The sequence below is a fragment of the Cheilinus undulatus genome, linkage group 4, assembly GCF_018320785.1.
Source record: "Cheilinus undulatus linkage group 4, ASM1832078v1, whole genome shotgun sequence".
Classification (NCBI taxonomy): domain Eukaryota; kingdom Metazoa; phylum Chordata; class Actinopteri; order Labriformes; family Labridae; genus Cheilinus; species Cheilinus undulatus.
This window is the reverse complement of record NC_054868.1, coordinates 6,715,305-6,736,471: the sequence shown is the minus strand read 5'-3', so window position 1 is coordinate 6,736,471 and position 21,167 is coordinate 6,715,305. Positions and strand designations below refer to the sequence as shown.

General features: G+C 40.2%; 1 protein-coding gene across 1 annotated transcript in view; it reads left to right on the top strand.

Moving 5' to 3' along the window:
* The window catches only part of LOC121508893 (NACHT, LRR and PYD domains-containing protein 12-like), a 28,540-nt gene extending 11,970 nt beyond the window's left edge, over positions 1-16,570 (top strand). Inside the window, exons 4-15 of the mRNA XM_041786023.1 lie at positions 2,318-2,494; positions 5,488-5,736; positions 5,825-5,995; positions 6,094-6,267; positions 9,623-9,672; positions 9,754-10,319; positions 11,489-11,544; positions 12,511-12,725; positions 13,401-13,669; positions 15,007-15,123; positions 15,208-15,349; positions 16,109-16,570. Coding sequence (XP_041641957.1) covers positions 2,318-2,494; positions 5,488-5,736; positions 5,825-5,995; positions 6,094-6,267; positions 9,623-9,672; positions 9,754-10,319; positions 11,489-11,544; positions 12,511-12,725; positions 13,401-13,669; positions 15,007-15,123; positions 15,208-15,349; positions 16,109-16,431 — 2,509 coding nt within the window. The 3' untranslated portion in view covers positions 16,432-16,570. The remainder of the gene's footprint in view (positions 1-2,317; positions 2,495-5,487; positions 5,737-5,824; positions 5,996-6,093; positions 6,268-9,622; positions 9,673-9,753; positions 10,320-11,488; positions 11,545-12,510; positions 12,726-13,400; positions 13,670-15,006; positions 15,124-15,207; positions 15,350-16,108) is intronic.
* The last annotated feature ends 4,597 nt before the right edge of the window (positions 16,571-21,167 follow it).

The window sequence follows — 21,167 nt, the reverse complement described above, 5'->3', positions numbered from 1 at the left end:
TGCATTTCTCTGCTGGAAACTGTGGGAACCAGTTGAATTTAATGTGTACCTGTAATGTGAATACAATACAATACAATACAATACAATAACTTTGTTTATCCTATTTTTCCTGTATGTTACCGTGAAGACATGTAAAAATCCAAGATGGCGGCATCCATGGAGGGGACCCTCCCTATGTATGAATTAAAAGTTTATTCTGAGTTGTTTTTTTCAAAATAGCTATTTTTGAATTTAGATGACTAAACACTTATTTAGATAGACTGTCTTAGAAATGTTTTGCTTTATTTTACCAAATTTGTTCGGCTAAATGCTACTAGGCTAAATATTACACACTGCACCTTTAAAATCAACAAAAACACATTTCTGTATAATTTATTTATCAGTCTTCATGAAGTGAACTTTTGAGTTACTTCTAACTAATCCTTAAGTTTTTAAGTTTAATTTAAATTTATTTTATTTTATCATTTTAATTCCAGCAATTTGTAGCTAATTATAATCTATTTTATGGGCAACAGTGTACCTAATGTTCAAAGGGAAACAGATGTGGACAGTAGGCTCCAGTAGATTAACCATTTTTATTTGTTTTAAGAGTTGGATTCATAACTTATTTCTCTCCTTTTATTTAAAGTGCCTATAAAAATCATTCACCCCATTGTATTTTTTACCATTTATTGATTTTATAAATCAGTCATAGTCAAGTCAATTTGTCTTTTTCAACAAAGAAAACCTCTTTAATGTCAAAGTGAAAACAGATTACTACAAAGTAATGTAAATCAAATAAAAATATGTAACATAAAATAAGTGATTGTATAAATATTCACCCCCTTCAAGTCAGTATTTAGTAGCTTTGGCTGCAATCACAGCACTGAGTCTGTGTGTATAGGTCTAAGTCAGGCTTGCACAACTAGAAACTGCAATTTTGCTCCATCCTTTTTTGCAAAACTGCTCACACTCTGTCAGGTTACACAGGGACGAGGCATGAACAGCTCTTTCCTGAATGCCTCAGGTCATTGTCTTGGTGGAAAACAAATCTCTGAAGCCACAGTTCTGTTGCAGACTGAATCTGATTGTCCTCCAGGATTTTCCAAAATTTTGCCACATTAAAGTTACCCTCTACCTTTACAAGCCATCCAGGGCTGGCTGCTGAGAAGCATCCCCACAGCATGATGCTGCCACCACCATGCTTCACAGTGGGGTTACTGTGTTTGTAGTGATGCAGTGTTTGGTGTCTTTTCTGATGGCCAAAAAGCACCATTTTGGTCTCACCAGTCCAAGGAACTTTCTTCCTGTTGATCATGGAGTCTCCACATGCCTTTTGGTGAACTGTAGTCCAGATTTAAGCTGAGTTTTCCTCAACAGTGGCTTGCTCTTTGCCACTCTCCCATAAAGCTTTGACTGGAGAAGAATCCAGCCAACAGTTGTATGCAGAGTCTCTCCCATCTTGGCTGCTGAAGCTTGTAACTCATTCAGAGTAGTCATAGGTGTCTTGGTGGTCTCTAGTCTCTTTAGTCTCCTTCTTGTACGGTAACTCAGTTTGTGAGGATGACCTGATCTAGGCAGCTTTATATGTGTCATTTTTTGATGATAGATTTCACTGAATTGCGGGGGATCTTCAGTGCCTTGGACATGTTTTTCTATCATCCCCTGGCTTATGCTTTTCAGTAACTTTTTCTGAGTTGCTTTGAGTGTTGTTTTGTCTCCATGGTGTAATGGTAGCCAGGAATATTGATTAACCAGTGACTGGTCCTATCCAGACACTGGTGTCTTTATACTACAATCACTTGAGACACATTCACTGCACTTAGGTGATCCCCATTTCACTAAATGTGAGACTACTAGCACCAAATGACTGAACCTCTGTTGAATTAGGCCAACCACTTTAAAGGGGGTGAATAAAATTTGATATTCTATTTTAATTTCTTGAATTTTCTTCAGGGTCAATAAAGCAGCCAGGCAGCCAGCTAGCTAGCTTCAGCTAATTGAAAACTGTCCTGCAATGTCTTTAGATGTAAAGGGAGCATGGCAAATTAGATGTGGGTCTAATATCATCCTCTTATTAAAGCTTTTTCACCACAGTGAGAAAAGTTGTTAACCATGCAAAGCCTATGGTCCTGTCCAATTCCATGTCTGTCATTAGTGACTTTTCTGAGGCTTTCGTGAAATCAGGGGCTATACATTTAAAAAGATTCCTAAGTCCATAGAATTGTTCCTACTGACGAAATCCTGAGAAAATTTAGATTTTTTTGAAAATAAATGTTAGAACAACTTTTGAAAAACTTATTTGAACTCATGACCTGATGTTTTTCTGATTCTACAGACTCAAGAGCGATCAGCTAAAAGAGGAGTGCCTTGAGATTCTATTTTCAATCCTACTGTCATCAGACTCATACTTACGAGAACTTCACCTGGTGTGTGTTTATAACGTCGACACTCCTCCTCATCACGATCTCTTGGGTGTTCTGGATGGACCTGACTGTAAACTGGAGACACTGAGGTAAATTTAAAGAATTACTATAGTTTTTCTAAAACTGTGCACTGCTTTGGCAATGCAAACACCTGCTTTCAATGCCACTCACTGAACTCACTGAATCGAGTAAGTCTACACTTTTTTGCCAAAAGTGTTCACTCGCCTGCCTTGACTCCCATATGAACTTACAGTCATGGACGAAAATATTGGCACCCCTGGAATTTTTCCAGAAAATACATAATTTCTCCCAGAAATTGTTTCAATCAACAAATATTATTGGCATACATGTGTTCATTGCCTTTATGTGCTTTGGAGCAACACAAAAAATCTGAAGAAAAAACACAAAATTGACATAATTTTACACCAAACCCCAAAAATATGCCGGACAAAATTATTGGCACCCTCAACTTAATATTTGGTTTCACAACCTCGGAAAAAATAACTGCAAATGAATGGCTTCCTATAACCATCGAAAAGCTTCTTACACCTCTCAACTGGAATTTTGGACCACTCTTCTTTTGTAAACTGCTCCAGGCCTCTCAGATTTCAAGGGTACTTTCTTCAACAGCAGTTTTGAGATCTTTCCATAGGTGTTCAATGGTATTTAGACCTGCACTCATTACTGGCTACTTCAGAACTCTCCAGCTTTGTCTCCAACCATTTCTTGGGGCTTTTTGAGGTATGTTTGGGGTAATTGTCCTGCTGGAACACCCATGACCTCTGATGCAGACCCAGCTTTCTGACACTAGGCCCTACATTGTGGCCCAAAATTTTTTGATAGTCTCAGATTTCATGATTCCTTGCACACAGTCAAGGCACCCAGTGCCAGAGGCAGCAAAACAACCCCAAAACATCCTTGAAGCTCCACCATGTTTGACTGTAGGTACTGTGTTCTTTTCTTTGTAGGCCTCATTCTGTTTTCTGTAAACAGTAGAATGACATGCTTTTCCAAAAAGCTCTACCTTAGTCACATCTGTCCACAAAATGTTCTCCCAGAAGGATTGAGGCTTACTCAGGTACATTTTTGCAAACTCCAGTCTGGATTTTTTTATGTCTCTTTGTCAGCAGTGGGGTTCTCCTCATTCTCCTGCCATAGCACTTCATCTCATTCAGATGACCATGTATGGTCTGAGCTGACACTTTTGCACCCTGAGTCTGCAGGACAGCCTGAATTTGTGTGGAAGTTGACTGAGGATGTTTATCAACCATTCCAACTATCCTGTGTTGCATTCTTTTGTCAGTTTCTCTCTTCCATCCACGTCCAGGGAGATTAGCCACAGCTCCATGGGTTATAAACTTCTTGATTATATTACACACAATGGACAAAGGAATCTCAAGATCTCTGGAGATGGTCTTTAACCTTGAGATTGTTAATATTTTTCCACAATTTTGCTTCTTAAGTCTTCAGACAATTCTCGGCTCCTCTTTCTCTTCTCCATGCTTGCTGTGACACACACAGGAACACAACACAAAGGTTGAGTCAACTTTCATACATTCTAACTGGTTTCAGGTGTGATTTCTAGATTGCCAGCACCTGTTGCTGCCACAGGTGAGTTTAAATGAGCATTACATGCTTGGAATAAAATGATTTACCCACAGTTTAAAAGGGTGCCAGTAATTTTGTCTGGCCCATTTTTTTTATTTTTGTGTAAAATTATGTAAATTTTGTCTTCTTTCTTTGGATTTTTTGTGTTGTTCCAATGCACATGAAGGAAATAAACATTTGTATACGAAAAGCATTTGTAATTGCAACAATTTCTGGGAGAAATGGTGTATTTTCTGGAAAAATTCCAGGGGTGTCAATACTTTCGTCCATGACTGTAAGTGACATCCCATTCTTAATCCATAGGGTTTAATACGACATTGGTCCACCCTTTGCAGCTATAACAGCTTCAACTCTTCTGGGAAAGCTTTCCACAAGGTTTAGGAGTGTGTCTATGGGAATTTTTGACCATTCTTCCAGAAGCACATTTGTGAGGTCAAACACTGTTGTTGGACGAGAAGGCCTGCCTCTCAGTCTCCGCTCTAATTCATCCCAAAGGTGTTCTATCAGGTTGAGGTCAGGACTCTGTGCAGGCCATGTGTTCATCCACACCAAACTCTCTCATCCATGTCTTTATGGACATTGCTTTGTGCACTGGTGCACAGTCATGTTGGGAGCATGGAATTATCCAAAATCTCTTGGTATGCTGAAGCATTCAGAGTTCCTTTCACTGGAACTAAGGAGCCAAGCCCAGCTCCTGAAAAACAAGCCCACACCATAATCCCCCCTCCACCAAACTTTACACTTGGCACAATGCAGTCAGACAAGTACCGTTCTCCTGGCAACCCAGACTCGTCCATCAGATTGCCAGATGGAGAGGCGCAAGTGGTCATTCCAGAGAACACGTCTCCTCTGCTCTAGAGTCCAGTGGCGGTGTGCTTTACACCACTTCATCCAACGCTTTGCATTGCACTTGGTGATGTATGGCTTAGATGCAGCTGCTCCGGCATGGAAACCCATTCCATGAAGCTCTCTACACACTGTTCTTGAGCTAATCTGAAGGCCACATGAAGTTTGGAGGTCTGTAGCAATTGACTCTGCAGAAAGTTGGCGACCTCTGTGCATTATGCACCTCAGCGGATGCTGAGGCGCATAGTGCATAGTGCACGTGGCCTACCACTTGGTGGCTGAGTTGCTGTCGTTCCTAATCGCTTCCACTTTGTTATAATACCACTGACAGTTGACTGTGGAATATTTAGGAGCCAGGAAATTTCACAAGTGGACTTGTTGCACAGGTGGCATCCTATCACAGTACCATGCTGGAATTCACTGAGCTCTTGAGAGCGAGCTATTCTTTCACAAATGTTTGTAGAAACAGTCTGCATGTCTAGGTGCTTGATTTTATTGTTAAGTTTTACTCATTCTGACAAATTTGAATTTTTAAACAATTTGACCCCCCCCCACACACACACACACACACACACACACACACACACACAAACAGATTAATTTTGTTTGTTTGTTTGTTTTTGAACAGATTGTCTGGGTTCACTCTAGATTTTAGACACTGTCACAGTCTGGCCTCGACCCTTCAATCAAAGCAAACATCACTGAGAACCCTGGACCTGATTGACTGCATATACAGTTATCCACACGATTATAGTGGATATTACTCCAAAGAAGTGGAAGAAAAGAAGGAATATGAAGACTTAATTGATGAGTTAACCCTGCTGACTTTCATTCCCGCTGGCCTGATCGGTCCTGTCTGTAAACTGAGGGAGTTCAGGTAAAGTTTCTGTAATAAAGGCCTCATTAGGTACCGCTTTCTTGTCTCTGTAAATGTTCAAAACTGTATTTTTTTTCCTTGAATGTAGCATGCCTGGTTGTCACCTGAAAAATAAATGCTGCCAAGTGTTTGCCTCAGTTCTCAGCTCAAACTCCCAGTTGCGAGAACTCGACCTCAGCAGGAACGACCTGCAGGATTTAGGAGTGCAGCTGCTCTCTACAGGGCTGGGGAGTTTGAAATGTAGGCTGGAGATACTGAGGTACTTGTGTCTTATAATACAGTGGGTTATAAAGATGATATTGAGTTGCATTCACAGGGAACCAAACAGGATGTAGTTCTGTTCTGTTTTCCCCACAGGCTGTTACATTGTGGGATCACAGAGGAAGGCTGTGCCTCTCTGGCCTTGGCTCTGAAGTCCAACCCCTCCCACCTGAGAGAGCTGGACCTCAGCTACAACCACCCAGGAGAGGCAGGTGTGAGGCTGCTCTCTGAGAGACTGGAGGACCCAGAATGTCGACTGGAAAAACTCAAGTTGGTACACTGCAGAGATTTAACCTTAAATTAGTTTTTTTTTTTTAATCTCAATTATAGGCAGCTGTAAAGTAACTGAGGACGGATGTGTACTCTGGTCTTGTTCTGTGTTGGCCATCCTAAAGTAAATGGTGTATACCTGCAGAGCTCTTTTTTTTTTTTTTTTTTAAGGTTTATTTTTGGGCTTTTCGTGCCTTTATTAGAGAAAGGACAGTGGATAGAGTCGGAAGGGAAGAGAGCGGGGAGAGACATGCAGGAAATAGTGCTACGGGCTGGATTCAAACCCGGGTCACCTGCGTACATGGTGCACGCCTTAACCACTTGACTACCAGCGCGCCCCAAGCTGCAGAGCTCTTACTGGAGGTTTTTATGTTTGTCGTTAACCCTGACTGTTACTTACCAAGAGAAAGCAATTAAAGGTGAATTCCTGAAAAGTGAAATAGCTTACTTGTTAGCCATGTATCATTGGACTTCACTGAGTCATTTTGTACATGCACTCCTGCATATTTTTGATGTGCAACAAGATAAAACACTGTATTTGATAGAATAAGAACTTTAAAGCTGCAGACCACACTGGTCTGACAGGGCAGCACTCATGGAAATAAAGCCCCAATTCTCAAATATTTGGGGCGCTGAACAAAATTGAAATCAACTATTTGCAAATCTCATAAACCCATGTTTTATTCAGCTGAGAACATACATATCATACGGGATGTTGAAACTAAATTATTTTACCATTTCATGGAAAATATTAGCTCATTTTGAATTCGACGGCAGCAACACATCTCAAAATGCCACATTTACCATTGTTTGCATCTCCTCTTCTTTTGACAGCAGTCTGAAAACGTCTCTGAACTGTGGAGACCAGTTGCTGGACTTTTGGGAGAGGAATGTTGTCTGATGTAGGACTCTAGCTGCTCAACAGTCCTAGATCTTCTTCGCCAGAGTTTTCATTTTATAATTCTCCAAATGTTTTCTATTGGTGAAAGGTCTGGACTGCCAGCAGGCCAGTTCAGCACCCAGACTTGGTGTGGCATGTGGTTGAACATTTTCTTGCTGAAAAATGCAAGGCCTTCTAAAAAAAACAGGGCATTGTCTGGATGGGAGTATATATTAGTCTAAAACCTCTATATACTTTCCAGCATTGATAGCACCTTTCCAGATGTGTAAGCTGCCCATGCCATAGGCACTAATGCGTCCCTATAATATCAAAGATGCAGGCTTTTGAACTGTGCATTAATAACAAGCTGCATGGTCCCATTTCTCTTTAGTCAGCAGGACAATGTCCATGATCTCCAAAAATAAATAAATAAATAAATAAATTTTGATTCATCTGACCACAGAACACTTTTCCATTTTGCCCTTTTTTGCTCTGTCCCTACTTTTTTGAGATGTGTTGCTGCCATCAAATTTAAAATGAGCTAATATACAGTGCTTAACAAATTTATTAAAAACGAAAAAACATTGATATTTTAGAAATCTTTCAAAAACTTGTTTAAAACTAAAAATGTTCTCATCATTTATTTGGCAAATAACAAATTTAAACAACTAAATAGTCCTTTAATCACACATAACCAAAAAACTTTATACTTTGTATGGCCTCCTTTGGCCTTGATAACAGCCTGTGGTCTTGGTGCCATTGTTTTTATGTACTTTTCCACAGTCTCTTTTGTTATTGAGTTCCAAATAGTTTCTTGCTGTTCCCACAGACTTGCTATAGATGAAACTTTTGTGCCATCAATCTTTGAATCTACTAAATCCCAAATTTGTTCAATAGGATTCAAATCTGGACTTTGACTTGGCCAGTCCATCAGTTCCAGTACTCCAGATTCCTTTTTCTTGGTCAAATAGTCTCTGCACAGCTTTGAAGTATGCTTGGGGTCATTGTCTTGTTGGTATATGAACCCACGACCAATCAGATTCAGTCCAGAAGAGATTCCATAATGCACTAAGATGTTGTGGTTAGACGTTCTTGTTCATGATACCGTCGATTTTCACTAATTTGCCCACGCCATATCCACAAATGGAACCCCATACCATAATGGACTCTCCACCGTGTTTCACTGTGGGTGAAATACATCTGGCATCAAAATGTTCTTCAGCTTTTCTGCGGACATAAACACCATGCTGACCGAAGAGTTCAAACATGGACTTGTCCATCTAGAGTACCTTCTTTCAGTCATCAACTGTCCAGTGTTTGTGCTCCCTGGCAAATCGGAGGCGTTTCTGGATGTTTGCAGGCCTCAATAATGGCTTCTTAGCAGCTATTCTTCCCTTTAAGCCTTGTTCCGTCAGTTGTCTGCTTATGGTCATTCTGGAGACTTTCTCAGACTCTGATCTAGAAGCATTCATCTCTGCCTGAGGATCAGCAGTGGTCTTCCTTCTGTCTCTAGTCCTTAAAATCTTGAGGTGTCTGACATCTGCTTCAGTTAACTTTGGTTTCCTGCCTCTTCCTTGGCGCATTTTGTAAGTACCAGTCTCGGCAATTGACTCCAAAGCATACTTGACCACACTGTGAGAACACTTTATGTCTTTCCCTATTTGTCTCAGAGACCATCCAGCATCATGAACTGCTTTAGTGTGGACTCTTTCATTTTCAGTGAGCTCTCCACATTTTACCATTTTGAACAGGAATGAGGAATTTCAAACTGAATTCACCTTTTTATACCCAAATTTGAGCCGGCTCACTGGGCTTCTCTGAGAAGTCAGAAATTAATCAAGCATAACATTCAACCACTAAAACTCATTTTTCTGTTCAGGAATGCAAGTAAATAACTATAATGTGACATATTAATCAAGAAATAATAATGTGCTTTACTATTTTTCAGTTTTCTTGTAAATCAGTAAATTTGAAAATTCATGGATAACAATAATAATTATATTTCAGCATTAAAAATATCTTTTGGGTTAAGAGCTTCTACATATTGGTGTATTAACCATTGCAGAAACATAAAAAATGATTATGGTAATTACCAATGCTGTTAATTTAGGGCAGCTGTGGCATAACCTTACTTTGGGTGGTGGTCTAATAAATTTGTTAAGCACTGTGTATCATCAAATGTTAAATCTCTCACTGTTAACATATGTTATTTATGTTCTATTTTGAATAAAAAATGAGTTTATGAGATTTGCAAATCCTTGTTTTCTGTTTTCATTTACATTTTACACAATGCCCCAACTTTTTTGGAATCAGGTTGTAATAAAACGAAAATTCATGTTAAAAAAATTATTTTCCATTTTCAGCTGAGCAGCAAGTTTGTTTACTTCTAATGTTAATTTTGCTTGGCCAGCCCAGAATGTGTTGGTATGTGCTGGCCTTTATAGTGATTGCCCTCCATTTGTCCTTCTGTCTCAGTGTCGACCATGATGAAGAGCTCTGGGTCAACCTGCAGCTTCTGAACAAGTGTAAGGAAATCATGGTGTTACTGAATTTCTCCTTTAGACTGTTCTGTTAATATATTCCCCTCCTCTCTGTTTCTCTGACAGATGCCTGTAATCTAACTCTTGACTCCAACACGGTGCATGAAAACCTCCTCCTGTCTGACTGCAAGAAGAAAGTGGACTTTACTGAAGAGAAGCAGCCGCATCCTGATCACCCGGACAGGTTTGACATAATAACCCAGGTGCTGTGTGAGGAGGGTCTGACTGGACGCTGCTACTGGGAGGTGGAGTGGGAGGGATTCCTTCATGTTGGTGTGGCATATAAGAGCATAGAGAGAAAAGGACACATGAATCCTGATATTTTATCAAGTGGAAAGGCCTGGTCATGTGCTTTGATGAGTTCGGATGGTTATTCTTTCTTTCATGGACAAAGACAGTGGTTTATTCCTGTCCCATTCATTGATGTAAAAGCTTTCCTGGCCAGACGAAGGAGATTTGGACTTTTCCTGGACTGGCCTGCTGGGACTCTGTCTTTTTATTCACTGTCTGGAGACAAGAAGACTCATCTTCATACATTCAACGCTACTTTCACAGAGCCTCTCTATCCAGCGTTCACTGTTGTTGTTGGCTCGTTGACCATTTCCAGCACAGGGATGCCAGCGATGGATAATGTGAGTATTACTGTTTTTATACCGCTCTTAAAACCAGCCCTACACTCTCTCCCACTTATAGTCCACCCCATAGAGCTCAGCCTTACACCAGACTGCAGGAAGTGGAAACATTTTTATAAAAAACTGTATAACAGCCAGTCTAGGGCTGTCCCTGTGGAGGAGGGGAAAGGATCATGGCCTCCGAGGCACCAAAAACTGTGCGCCATTTGCTCCATCTTCAGTTCAGATTCACAAAGCATACTGCTGTGCTGATATTCAGGTGCAGTAACCCTCAAAAACTGTCCTTGCTCTGTGCAGTTTGCTCTTGTGTCATAGTCATGGTATGTGGAGGGTCCAACCTAATTTAGTCCCAAAAATGCAAATAATTGATTAAAAAGCAGTATGTAGAGTCTGCTGATCTATGAAGCAAATGGATTGTGCATTAGGTTTACTTTATGTTCATCTCACAATGGCAGGGTCTACAGGGAAATGTACCTTCTCTGTGTTTAGTAGACTCTAGAGAACAAAAAGAGTGTAGCCACATCATCAAGTAACCTTGCATGCACAGAGGTTTATTGGTTTAGCAACAAGGTCTATTCAATGAGCCAATAGCAGGAGGTTGGTTTTTTGACTGACAGGTCTTATAGCCAATGAGATTTTCATTCTAAAGAGGTACCAGGCCTATGGAAGGTATTCACTCCCTTGGATGTTTTACCCTTTAGTTGATTTTAATGAATCAGTTACAGTCAATGTAATTTGGTTGGTTTTTTTTACACAAAAAACATACAGTAAAACTCCTCTTTATGTCAAAGGAAAAGCAGATTTCTAAAAAGAAATGTCCATTCAATAAAAGTATGTACTTTAACATAAGTGCATTCATAAATATTTAGCCCATTTAGGTCAGTATTTAGTGTATATACCTTTGGTAAAATGGTTTGTTTTGATTATTTATTTGTAAACTATACTGTATTTTTGATTCATTTATTTAATGTTCAGGCTTTTACGCCTTCGTTGTGGTAGGACAGTAAAAAGAGTTGAAAACTGGAGGGATAGGGAGAACTCAGGCCTCCTGCTTTAAGGCCAGCCGGACATCTTAAACAAAGTTTACTGTAACAGAACACAAGTGAGAAGGCTTTACACACTGCCTCACCTAAAGAAAAAAAAATAATTTAGCTTTTTGTGGGTTGCAGGCCAAGTCAAGCTTCACACCTGAGGTGGTAACAGAGAGACTCAGCATTTCCTACAGGTAAGATATCTCTTAAGAAAACCTTGTTTGATGGCTATCAACAGAGGCAGGCATGATTAAGGTAGAGTGTAACTCCAGGAGTAGACGGCGGGTACAAGCGGTTGAAATGAGATTCTTCAGCAGGGTTCTCCATCGCATCAAAAGGAGCCAGGAGGTGGTTTAGGAAGCTGATCAGGATGCCTCTTGGTAGTCTTCCTGTGGAGGTCTTCCAGGCAAGCCCAGACTGGAGGAGACACCAGAACTTGTTGGAGGAAACATATGTCTCAACTGGCTTTGAAATACATTGGAAATCCCTTCGAAAAGCTAGAAAACAGTTGTAGGGAAATGGATGACTGGTCTGGCTTGCTTGGCCTGCTACCAGTACAGCACTAACCCTCAGTAGAAGCCACCAGAGGGCACTATTGGGGGGGGGGTTTACACAACCCTGGTCCTGCTCTGGAAGTTGTTGTACATTGCCAGGCATATGAGAAAATAATCCATTAAAAAACAACAACAATGTCTGCCCCTTTAGGTTGGAGTAAAGTGTGGATGTACTGAGTAAGAATGGCCTAGGGTACTGTCTGGGTAGTAGGGCTGCCAGGAGCCCCTGGTCATGCTGTGGATGGCCAAAGGACCTGAAAATCGTCAGTGGTCGTTGGGTGTATTACCAGGGGTGAAAAGACCTGGACAGAAGAGATACCACTGAGCTTGACTTTGGCTGCAGAACATCCTGTGTATGTTAACATGTGCCCCCCCCCCGGCCCAGGTTGTGGCAAACCCAGCCCTGTGATATTCCATCTGTCTTTCATTAATATGGTTAATTACCCTATGTATGCTTAATAACTGTAAGTGGATGATGTTATGTTTTACCTCTTCTGCACAAGGCCATAGATTCACCTTTTATCTGTCTCCACCCCTTTCTGTGACCCACATCAAGGACCCTCTCTCACATGTTGTAAACTGCAGTATTTGTTCTTTGTTTTGCAGATTCAAGTTCCCCTGTTCAGGTGTGTTTGAGTGTTCTCTGACGGGGCTCATGTTCAATGTGACCCATGAGGGGGAAGTCACATACAAGACCCTGATCTGGGACAATAAGCTCCTTGAGCCAGCTGGAAAGGTGCCTGGAGGACCCCTGTTCAGCATCAAGTCTCCTCAAGACCTGATCTGTCAGCTGCATCTTCCTCACTGTGAGCCTGAACCTGGTAAGACCACTGAGAAGCTCACATTACTAAGGATGCCCACATATACACAGACACATAAACACAGGCTTTTTATGTTAATGAATACAGAGCAGCACTCTCTTTGTTATCCTTAAAAAGGATGAATGTTGAGAAGGTAACTGATTACAATTCAGCACAGAGAAAAAAGGAGAGATGCATTGATATTTTACAGAGTAGTGATTTTATCAGAATGAAGTGATGGAACAAAAGAGACCAAACAATTCACATGAACCGTCTGTTAGCTTTATGCTAATGCAAAATTAAAACTGCCAATGAAGGGCTAACATATAACATTTCATTTACAGTAATTTAATCTGACAACACTATGTAAGTCAGATTGTTTAGCTTATATTTTGAAAAAAAGGTATGAGATATAAGTTACACAGGCATTATATTTCTACAGAATGTTTTACTAGATTTTATATCCTGCTTTTGATAGGCTGGGAAATTATCTGCCTAGGAACATCCCTAGTTGGAAGCATAAAAATAGTCATAAAAGTTGTGTGTAAGGTTTTTTTTTTATAGATTGATGACTTCAGATACTTGAAATCCATGTCCCATCCCTACTGACAACAGAGAAAATATTCTGTTACATGGAAAGAACATGTAGCTGTTCAGAGTGTGACCATGAGGAACTGGTTTTCTGAATATCTGCAGGTCTGGTCTCAGAGAGTATTTCTGTCGTCCACATCACTGATGAGGGCATGAGCATCATTCAGCCGCTGGAGATTACTGAAACTCACGTGGTGGTGAAAACCCCTCACCTCTCTGCCTTTGGCATCATACTGGATGTCATCAAGAGGTTTAAGGATTTCATGACCACACCAGTGCGCGGCCAAATCCTGCTGTTCTCTCGACCAGCGTACAAAAAAATGCACGTCATCCTGAGCGTGATTCTGCTGCCAAGCAACGTCCCACTGCAGGAGGTAAAACGCTCTACACACGGCTCTTCATGAACAAGATAGGTTAAAGTTTCCAGGCTGCTTTTGTTTTTAACATTTGTATTGGCGACTCTTCAGTTTAGCTGAAACCATTTATTTTTAAAGTTGCATGACTCAGCCACTACAGAATCACCAACTTGTTAGAACTAGCTGCAGTAAATGCTGAAATATGTAAGATTCCAAAGGCCAAAACTACTGAATGAATCCTTTATTCTAGAGCTGTTCTGATTCTGATACCAGTATCAGAAATACATCCAATACATCTGAAATGCGGGTATTGGTATCAGTGAGTACACACATTTATGCACTGTTTTATTTAACTTTATATTTTGCTTCATTTAGCCATGCTGCAGTTCCTATAAAAAGTAATCACTACTTTGATGGTTTTACCCTTTTATTGATTTTATAAATCAGATATAGTGAATATAATTTGGCTTTTTTGACTAAACAAAAAATTCTTTAATGTCAAAGTGAAAACAGATTTCTGCAAAGTAATGTCAGAAAGAAGTGACTGCATAAATATTCACTCTCATTAAAGTGACTGACCAGGTCCAGCCAACTGATGCTAATATTCTCATAATTAGTGAAATTAGTGAAAACTACAAGTGATTGTAGTATGAAGACACCAATGTCTGCAAGGTTCAGGAAATGGTTAATTAGTAATCCTGGATACCATTACAACATGAAGACAAAAGAACACTCCAAGCAACTCAGAGTAAAGGAGAGGCATCTGGCTGTAGCCCTCAAGCAAACCTCTACGCTGAGGCGAAACCTCTGCGCTAGGGTGTGACATACATCGCCCAAGTCATGGATCTCTACCCCGGGGCGTGATGTATATTACCCGGGATGAAATTTCAGCTCTATCCGCTTGCCGACAGGCTGACCCTAAATCTAAACAGTCGGATTTAAACGCTTAAACCGAAGCAGTTGGGTTTTAATTGTGTAGACCCATACGCTACTTTGTAGAAATCTCTTTTCAGTTTGACATAAATATTTTTTTTGTAAAAACAAGAACTGTCAAAAAGCCAAATTATATTGACAATGCTTGATTTATAAACTCAGTAAAAGGGTAAAACATCCAGGGGGTGAACACTTTTTAAAAGCACTGTATGTGTACAAGCCTGCTTAACCAAGTAATGTCCAGGATATAAGTTGCCCCAGTATAAAAGCTGCAGTCTGTTTTTTTAGGGGAAAAAAGTGGTGTTGCTCACCATGTGGCATTTTTAAATCTCCTCTACAGCACAGTATAGTTGAACTTGTAACTCAAATCTCTTTAACCTGCAGTGTTAATTTGTCTGGCCAATGTTCTGATGTTTTTGAAGGTAAAAGCACAGTATGAAAAATCCATGTACATCCAGGCCCCATCCTACTGTTGCCTCCATGTCAACCAACTCTACAGCCTGCACAGTAACCCTGAGGGCTTCACCATTCAACCTCCTGTGAGTATCAGGCGCCACTCCTTCTGTAAGAGAATACAATCCTGAACACCAATCAGCGATAATGATGTCTGCATGTTATTCCAGTGTGCGCAGTTTTTTGAAAACTATGGACCTAACTTCCACGCATCGTTTGAGATCACCCTGACGACGAGCACTGAAGAAGTGACCCTGATGGTGCAAGATCCAGACAAGACCCCAGTGTGGGAGCATGGCCTCAATCTGCCTGGTAAAGACTTATACAGAGAATTACACAGAGAATGAGTCAACAAAAGGACCGATCAAGGCAAAAACAGCACATTGCTGTGTGCTCACATCAAAATGAGCATTATGCCATCATTTTTTAAAAAAGAGCCCCCTGTAAGAGAAAATCTGCTTCACTGCAAAAAAGCTCCTGGTCCATAAACACTGGAGGAATGGAAGTGAATTCAGCCTCATTTCAAATCTTAAAATGCTTATCTTACAGCCAAATAATCTGTAAATAAAGCCTGTAAGCATTAGGTCAGATAAACTCCTGACTCTTTCTGGAGTCATTAGCCTAAGGGCTCACTTATTTTTTCCAGCAGCACTGTGAATGTTAAATGGCTGTGCTCAGTAAAGATTTGAATATTATAATTATTTGTGTGGCATTAGGATAAGCACATTGTGTTATTCTACACATCGTCTCAGTTTGTAATCTTGTCACTTCAAATCTCACTCTTGTGTTCTGTCTGTAGTTGCACACAGCCCTACAGCCTCATGCCCTTATATGGGCATTAAAAGGGCATTTCCCTGTACTAATTAGAGGAAATGGGTACATGCTTCGAGCTTACAAGCACATGACACACATCAACTTAAGAACACGTGTGAACAATTTGTCAGTTTAAGAATGTGGTATGAATCTGACGTGTGTTTCTCATGGAAACTTTAAGAACAAATTTGAGAAAAATCTTAGGAAGGATTTTTTTCAATGAGGCCCACTGATCGTTGAGTTTTGTTTCTTTTCCAGCTTCATCAACAGATACTTCTCCAGATGAGAATCAGCCGATGATGAGGAGCAGTGCGTCTGCAGTGGAGAAGCTACACCGCGCTCGGCCTCGCTTCATCGACAGAGCGTCTGATCCGCTTCTCAACAAGCTGCTGGATGAACTTCTACAGTGTGAAGTTTTGAACGATGCTGAGGGCGAGGCGGCCAGAATCAAACCACGAGCGGAAAAAGCTCGAGACGTGATCGACATGGTGCGAAAGAAAGGAGCCAAGGCGAGCGCAAAGCTGATCGCCATCTTTTCTAACAACGACCCTTTTCTCAGCAAAGAACTGAAGTTAACCTGAAGATGTAACCTGAAGGAGTGATCATTGTTTAAAACCAAAAACTGGGGAAGGATCAGAAGTTTGACATGTAAATTTGATAAGCTGATTGTGATTTTGTCATAAAAGGGACAGCCAATGGTAAGTGCTGTTTGAAGCACAAGTGTCTTTCCAGTTTTCTTTGTTTGCTTTTGTCATTTCACTCCAGTCTGCTGCAAATGAGCCTTATCCTTGAGGTGTATGGGTGTTAAAATTAGGTGTAGTCTGTGTTGTACTCCTATGGTAAAGACACAGCAAGCGACTTTACTATAAACTATTTGAAACCAGATCTAAAGTCTAAGGTTGGTGGCGCAGTGTGGTCATGTGATATAAACAACGGGGGTATTAGAAACGGTAATGGCTTGTTTTTTCCTCTGTTATTCATTGTCAGCTGTGAGACCTTCTATAAAGAGGTGTGTGCATTTCCAAATCATGACCAATGAATTTAATTAACCTCAGGTGGACTCCAATCAAGGTGCAGAAACATCTCAGCAACAATCAGGAGAAATGGGAGGAACCTGGGCTGAATTTCATGTGTTTTTGTCAGAGATCTGAATATTCCTGTCAGTATGATATTTCAGATTTTTTTTAATACATTTGCAAAAATTCTGTTTCACTTTGTCATTATGGGGTACTGAGTGTAGATTGATGAGGATAAAATGATTTTTTGACTGTAGCATCAGGCTGAAACATCACAAAACTGACAGAAGCGAAGGGGGTCTGAATACTTCCTGAATGCACTGTATACACCCTGAGTAGTGTAGAGTAGTGGTTTTCAATCTTTTTTCACCCAAGGCACCCCTGAGATTGAGGTAATTTTTAGGCACACCATTATCTATTTCCATTCAAAATAGCCTCGAATTCTTCTTGTAGTATCTTCAGTCATTGTACAGTTATAGTCATGATGCACTGATATACAAATCCAAGGCACACCTAGGCCCCATCCACACGGAGATGAATTAAGGAGTACAGTGCTTAACAAATTTATTAGACCACCTGTCATATTTGTCTCAAAGACCATCCAGCATCATGAAGTGCTTTAATGCTGACTCTTTCATTTTCAGTGAGCTCTCCACGTTTTACCATTTTGAACAGGAATGAGGGATTTCAAACTGAATGCACACAAATTTGAGCCGGCTCACTGGGCTTCTCTGAGAAGTCAGAAATGAATCAAGCATAACATTCAACCCCTAAAACTCATTTTTCTGTTCAGGAATGCAAGTAAATAACTATAATTTGACATATTAATCAAGAAATAATAATGTGCTTTACTATTTTTTCAGTTTTCTTGTAAATCAGTAAATTTGAAAAATCATGGATAACAATAATAATTATATTTTAGTATTAAAAATATCATTTGGGTTAAAGAGCTTCTACATATTGGTGTATTAACCATTGCAGAAACATAAAAAAATTATTTTGGTAATTACCAATGCTGTTAAATTAGGGCAGCTGTGGCATAACCTTACTTTGGTTAGGGTTAGGGTGGTCTACTAAATTTGTTAAGCACTGTCTAAGCAAACGTTTTTTATCGTATCGGCGTTTCATCCACATGGAAACGGCATTTTGGCAGGCTTTAAATGCTACTTAATGCAACAGGGTCCCAGAGTGAACAAATCTGTAAACGCCTACCATTTTGTCTCCGACCCACTGCATCTTTCTTGAGACGATTATGTCACACACAGCGTAGCTCACTTATGCCGCATGCGATGTCAGACCAAAACAGCAATGTTGGATTACAGGGATTTTTTTTGCCCTGCAGAAGCTACTGAGCTTATTATGGCTTTTACAGCAAAATCTGATGCTCCTTTACCACCACCACCACCAACAGCAGACACCACTTCTGAGAACAACCAGAAGGGCAACTAGGAGAAAGTTTGTGGCAGTTTTCTGTAATCTTCTCACTTTTGGTGCATTTCTGTGGCAGCAACACAGCGCCACTTGCAGGCTTGGCATATATACTACAGCGTTTTCAGTTGTTTTCAGTGGTTCCGTGCTTATACTGAAATGATACCACATTTACGGAAAACTTTTTTCAAAATGAAACAGAAATACATCGTTTTTCTTTCCGTGTGGACAAGACCCTAGACTTGTCTGTTCAAATCAGACACTCCAAGATCAGTTTATGATTTCTTAACAGCTTTAGTGGAAAGAATAAAAGAAAATAGTTTTACAACAGAATAAGAGTTCAACAGCATAAAATAATACCAAATAACACAGTTTTCAAGTATCAAATTGGCCATAATAAATTTATTTTGGGTGCCCCCTGTGTTTAACCTGAACTCTATGTAACAGCTTTAAATTCAGGTTATTCAATTGACAGTTCACAACAACAAGGTAAAACTTATATTGATTCAGAGTACAGACACTAGACACTAGGATGATTTCCTACACATCCACAACTGACCAGTTCCCAGCATGAAGTAAGTTTATTTATTTGTGTCCAAGTGTAAGAAAAAGAGTCTAGAAAGGTAAGTCAAACTCCAAATTCCCAGGATAAAAGAAAAATAAGGAAAGTGTGTGTAGTTGGGAGTTCTTGAGCATTTGCGAATGTATGTGCGTGCATGAATGAAAAACGGGATTTCGCAATAGGGCTGAGTGTGAGTGTGCTTGTAGTTTCAGGGCCTACCACACCGGGTAGTGTAGCAGAACCCGTCAAGGAATCAGCAGCTCCTGAGGCAGGTGGAACTTCCTGAGATGTCACTGGAAAACCAACCTCTGCTGGGCGTTTTTATGGACAGAGTCTATGTAGGGGGACCACTGCAGGTCCTGTGAGATTGTTGATCCCAGAAACTTGAAGGTGTCCCCAGTAGACAATGTACTGTTCAGGATGGTGAGGGGGGTAGAACAGGAAGGTTCCCAGAGTCCAGTTTTATGTTGGCCGAGGTGGTTCCTGTCTGATTAGTGCTAATTTAATTGCTACTCTGGATTTTATTTTGACTGTTTTTGATGAACTTTGCTGGGAAAATAGACGCTGAGTTATGTTAGCAGCTTACTGCAGCATCTAATGTTCTTTTCCTTATCAGACAGGAAGTTCTAAAAAGGCTCTAAAAAACTTCTTATCTTCACTTCAGTGGTGACATGAGAAGGTTTCAGCAAGAGTTTAGAGAGTTTCAACAGTCTGACATCAAAAACAACCATGTTACAGCTGAGGATTCTCATCTTCTTTACAGGTAACTGTCTTTATATAAAGAGAACTAACGTACCTTTACCTGGTCATGTCTGATGAAGTGTGATGTTAATGTTGATTTGATTTTAAGCCTGTTTGATTGAGTTGATCCATGTTTCTGAAACATAGCAGACTACTTTGAGCTTCCTGTCTGCTTTTAATATTGACAAACTGTCTTTTCTTGGTTCTGTTGGTTGTTATTCCCACATTATTTCAAAGACTTAATGCTATTTTGGTACACTGTACTGATAATCATTTGCTATACAAAAGAAATTATACTTTAAAAGGAACATTAGTATTTCTAAACTAAGATATTTCGATATTGTGCATTTTAGATGACAAAAGGGGGGGGGGGGGATCAGTTGATGATTTCAGCTATCATCTACTAAAAGTGCTGCTGTATGGCTAATGGACATCAGTTAAAAGTTGTCACCTTTGCCACTGCTGGCCTCAGATTATTATTATTTAGGAGATAGGAAATGAAACAAAACTAACCACTGCATAAAATTAACATTTCTGTCAAGAATGGATCATGACCAACTCATCGTTCTCTGCAAAAACACCAAATCGCATTACTATAAACACTTATTTTCGCTAAAAGAGTGGCATACAGCGCCTGTAGAAGTAGTCATCCCCTTAGATCTTTGATGTTTGTGTTTTACAACACCCTCTTTAATGTCAAAGTGAAAACAGAATTCTACAAAGTGATGTTTATTAAAAAAAATATATATATATGTATAAAATGGAAAATATGTGACTGCATATATTCACTTTCTTCAAGTCCATATTTAGTAAAGTCACCTTTGGCTGCCATCACAGCTCTGACTCTGTGTGTTTAGGTCTCAATCAGGCTTGCAAATCTGGACAATGCAATTTTACTCTTCATTGTAAAACTGCTAAAGCTCTGTCAGGTTGCACAGGGACCAGGCATGAACAGCCTTTTCAAAGTGTGGCCACAAATTCTCTATTAGCCTAAAGTCTGGGCTTTGCCACTCTAGAACATTCACCATTAAACCATTTCTGTGTAGCATTCTCTGTTTGCTTCAGATGATAAATCTTGATCTAAGCCATAGTTTTCTTGCAGACTGAATAAGATTGTCCTCTAGGATTTTCCTATATTTTGCTGCATTCATTTTACCCTCTACCTTTACAAGCCTTTTGGGCCAGCTGCTGAGAAGCATCCCCAAGCATGATGCTGCCACCACCATGCCTCACAGAGGGGATGGTGTGTTTGTGGTGATGTGAAGTGTTTGGCGTCTCGCCTAATGGTCAAAAAGCTCCTTTTGGTCTCATCAGACAAAAGAATTTTCTTCCCCTTCACAGTGGAGTCTCCAACATGCCTTTTGGTGAACTCCAGCTGAGGTTTAATTGTGAGTTTTCTTCGACAGTGGCTTTCATTTGCCACTCTTCCATAAAGCTTTGACTGGTGAAGAACCAACAGTTGTCTACAGAGTCTCTCCCATCTCAGCTGCTGAAGCTTGGAACTCCTTCAGAGTAGTCATAGGTGTCTTGGTGGCCTCTCTCACCAGTCTCCTTCTTGCACTCAGTTTGT